Source organism: Daktulosphaira vitifoliae, unplaced genomic scaffold (genome assembly GCF_025091365.1).
Source record: "Daktulosphaira vitifoliae isolate Bord-2020 unplaced genomic scaffold, ASM2509136v1 Scaffold_2, whole genome shotgun sequence".
In the NCBI taxonomy this organism is placed as follows: domain Eukaryota; kingdom Metazoa; phylum Arthropoda; class Insecta; order Hemiptera; family Phylloxeridae; genus Daktulosphaira; species Daktulosphaira vitifoliae.
Window position 1 is genome coordinate 42,556,638 of NW_026099573.1, and position 4,381 is coordinate 42,561,018.

Here is a 4,381-nt window from a genome sequence, read left to right on the forward strand (position 1 = left end):
AAGAAATTTCTTATTCGTATTAAAATTATTTTCTATATTTTAAGTTTTAGCTTCGATGTAAAGCTAAGAAGATATATTTTTGTGACAATCATTTATTTTCTCTGCTCTAACTTGACCTCCTTTTTTCAACGATACGTCAAATGACTACAATTTGTATCTAGTTAAAGATATTACCCTCAAAAATTGAAAAAAAAATTCTAATTTATCAATTAAACAGTTAGTTATTACATGTTCTCCAAAAAGACAATTAAAATCATTAATTTCTAATGTTTTCAAAATATTTATTAAAGAATGAAATTTGATATGATAAGTTTCAACTACAAAATTAAATCATTTTACTTTGTAATTTAATAATTTTTTTACTCTATTTGTGTGTGCTAGTACTAGACTATAATACTACAATTTTTTTTGTAACATGTTGCTATATATGTTGCTATCCCCTGTTGGTCGGGATTAGAATAGACCATCGGTTGTTCCTGCCTGTCGTAAAAGGCGACTAAAAGGGACTTGAGCAGTTACTACAATATTGGGTGTAGGTTCATCAGCTACACACCAGGCAGCAGCCAACAGATACGGGAAACTGTATAATTGATGGCTGCACTGCGATACGGAAGGCAACGGGAAACCACCGTATTAATATCCCAAGTAACAGCAATCAACATGTCTTCTTCTCAAGTAAAAAATTCCGGAGGTAAAATAGTCCCCCGTTCGGATCTCCGGGTGGGGACTACAAGAGAGGTAAGAAGTGTTAAGGATGTGAAGGAATATAAACGAATAGCAACTTGGAATGTAAGGACTTTATTACAATGTGGAAAATTGGAAAATCTGAAAATAGAAATGGACAAGATGAAAATCGATATTCTTGGAATATCAGAATTGAGATGGCCAAAGTCAGGAGACTTTTGGAGCGGAGACCATAGAATAATACATACAGGTGCATCAGAGAAGAAACCTGGCACAGGAGGAGTAGGGATTATAATGAATAAAAACCTAGGAAAAAAAGTTAAAGGCTATATACAATATGACGATAGAATCATTCTAGTCAAGCTCCAGACGAAACCAAAAGATACAATAGTAGTTCAAGTGTATATGCCGACATCAAATAGTAACGATGAAGAGGTAGAAGAAGTATACGAAAATATAGATAAAATAATCGAAAATGTTAAAGGGGAAGAGAATCTGGTAGTAATGGGTGATTGGAATACCGTTGTAGGGGAAGAAAAAGTAAATAATGTAACAGGTGCCTTTGGGTTGGGAACGTGAAATGTAAGAGGAGAACGCTTATTAGAATTTTGTGCAAAACATAACTTAATAATCACAAACACTTGCTTTGATCACCATCGAAGACGAAGATACACGTGAAAAATGCCAGGAGACATAAATAGATACCAAATAGATTACATCATGGTTAAGAATAGATTTAAAAATCAAGTAAAGGAAAGTAGAAGTTACCCAGGAGCGGATATAGATAGCGACCACAATCTAGTAATGATGAAATGCGAACTTAAATTTAAAAGAATAATGGATAAAAAGAAGAAAATAATGCAATGGAAAATTAAAAATCTGAGAGATGAGAAAATAAGCAAAAAATATAGTGAAGACACTAATGATATAATTATTGAAGAATCCCAAAATATTAAAGAAAGATAGCAGAATTTGAAAGATACAATTACATTGGCTGCAACGAAAACTCTAGGAAATAGCAACAATGCAGCAAGAAAGGAATGGATTACAACGGAAATAGTCAACATGATAGAGGAAAGAAGGAAATACAAGAGTTTAAATAGTATAGATGGACAGGAAAAATACAGAGTACTGAGGAATCTAATCATTAGGAAATCGAGGGAAGCAAAAGAAAAATATTTGGAAGAAAAGTGTAATGAAATAGAAACCCTCATAAAGACAGGATGTAGTGATGAAGCATATAGAATGGTGAAAATGTTTTTTGGTCAACATAATCCCCGAGCAGGGGGATAAGAAGATAACAACGGAAGAATGCTATATGAACAAAATAATATAGCGAAAAGATGGAAAGAATATCTAGAAATCCTGTACAAGGGGGAAACACTTAAGGAAAATGAAACCAACGAATCAAATGAAGAGGATAAATCTGAAGAAGATAACGAAATAGACCCAATTATGAGAGAAGAGTTTGACAAAGCTTTGCGGAATCTGAAAAATAAAAAAGAAGCAGGAACGATGGAATACAAGCGGAGCTTTGGAAGGAGGCGGGAGAAAAATTTAAAAGGGAATTATTTCAAATTATCAAAGTCATATGCGAAAGCGGTGAATTGCCTGAAGATTACGTAAAGAGCCTAATTATCCCCATCCCAAAGAAAACAGCAGCAAAGAAATGTGAAGAATACCGTACCATTAGTTTGCTATCCCATGCCTCTAAAATACTAACAAAGATTATATTTAAACTTATTGAAGGTAAAATAGAACAATCATTGACAGAAGATCAATTCGGGTTTAGAAGGAATATGGGAACGAGAGAAGCAATATTGGCGTTAAGGATAATCATTCAAAAGAGGATTAGGAAAGACAAACAAACATTTATAGCTTTTGTGGATATCGAAAAAGCATTTGATAACGTAAATTGGAAGATAATGTTTAACATGATGAAAAGATTGGGGTTAAAATACACAGATAGGAAACTTCTGTATAACCTATACAAGGATGAATCCGCAGTTATAAGGATCCAAGATGAGGAAGAAGAAGTAAAAATAAACANAAGGAAGAAGAAATAAAAATAAACATAGGAGTTAGACAAGGTTGTACATTATCCCCAATTATATTCAACGCATATATTCAAGAAGCAATAGATAAGATAAAGGAAAATGCCAATCTAGGGATAAAGATTAACGGACAAAAAATAAGTATGTTACGCTTTGCCAATGACATAACTTTAATTGCTGAATGCGAGAAAGATCTGGCTCAACTAATTAAAGCTATGGATAAATCATTCGAAAAAGAGTTGGAAATGAGAATAAATGTGAAGAAAACAAAAGTAATGGTATGTGAAAGGGAAAATAATACAAGAATACAGATAAAAATACGAAACCAAGCAATAGAACAAGTAGATGAATTTACATACCTGGGAAGCGCAATCAGCAAGGATGGAAGAAACAGAAGTGAAATTATAAAACGTATCTGTCAAGCTAAAATAGCCTTTAAAAAAAAGAAAACTATATTTACATCAAGAAGCATGAGTCTAAAAATAAGAAAAAACTTATTAAAGACGTATGTATGGAGCATTGCTCTGTACGGGTGTGAAACCTGGACAATAGCAATGGAAGAAAAAAAAAGACTTGAGGCGTTTGAAATGTGGTGCTATAGAAGGATGCTAAGGATAAGTTGGATGGACAGAGTAACCAATGTAGAAGTACTGGAAAGAATATCAGATGGAAAGTTACTATGGAATAACATAGTCAGAAGACGCAACGAATGGATAGGTCATATAATGATACATGAAGGATGGTTGAAATTGATAATAGAAGGAACAGTAGAAGGAAAGAACCGTAGGGGTAGACCAAGATTGGAATTCATTCAACAGATAATAAAGGACCAAGGATGTGACTCTTATGTGGAAATGAAAAGGAAGGCGGATAAGAGGGAAGACTGGAAGATGACTGCAAACCAATCTACGGATTGAAACCATAAAGAGAGAGAGTTGCTATATAAATCATTTCTAAAAAATTGATTGTTTTTTCTTCTGAATTAACAATGGATTTTTACAAATATAATCAAATTTTATAAAACACTCAATTGAGTAAATCTTTTTAACAATTTTGTTTTGATTGGTTCATTTAATTATAATAGATCATTAAAACTAATTAAGTTCTCAATATTTCAATTGTGGAATCTTATTAAACAATCAAAGTTACTAGGAAATTATTATTATTACTTCTATTTAAGTTAATTATTACGATAAAAATGCACAAAAATATTGAGCTTTTCTGATAAATTTACAATAAACAGTAATTATAAAACTTTCTGACTGCATATTGATCTTAACGATACAATTTTTTTAATTCTCATAAAATATTCTATTTAATGATTAGGCCAGTCAACGAAGGAGTAATTTTGGCGAATAGGAGAAAAAATTTCCAACCAATTTTTCTTTTTTTTTAAATAGGAAATTCAAAATAACATCAACTCTTATTTTTAAAGTAACACCAACATCAACTCGTATTTCTTTAATTATATCCTGATTAGTGGTTTTTTGATTTTAAAATATAATATAATTATAGTTTTTAAATTTAGTATGACATTGATATTCAATAATTAAATATTGTAATTTAAATGGAGAAATTATAAAAATAATAAAGAACTTATATTTTGCTTTACTTTTATGTGTATAATAATTTAAAAGGCAGGA

The 4,381-nt window shown here is 31.3% G+C and overlaps 1 protein-coding gene across 1 annotated transcript; it reads left to right on the forward strand.

The window, feature by feature from the left end:
- The first annotated feature begins 660 nt into the window (after positions 1-660).
- Positions 661-1,263, forward strand: LOC126898292 (craniofacial development protein 2-like). Its single transcript, XM_050672233.1, has one exon. The coding sequence runs from the start codon at positions 661-663 to the stop codon at positions 1,261-1,263; it is 603 nt and encodes a 200-aa protein (XP_050528190.1).
- The last annotated feature ends 3,118 nt before the right edge of the window (positions 1,264-4,381 follow it).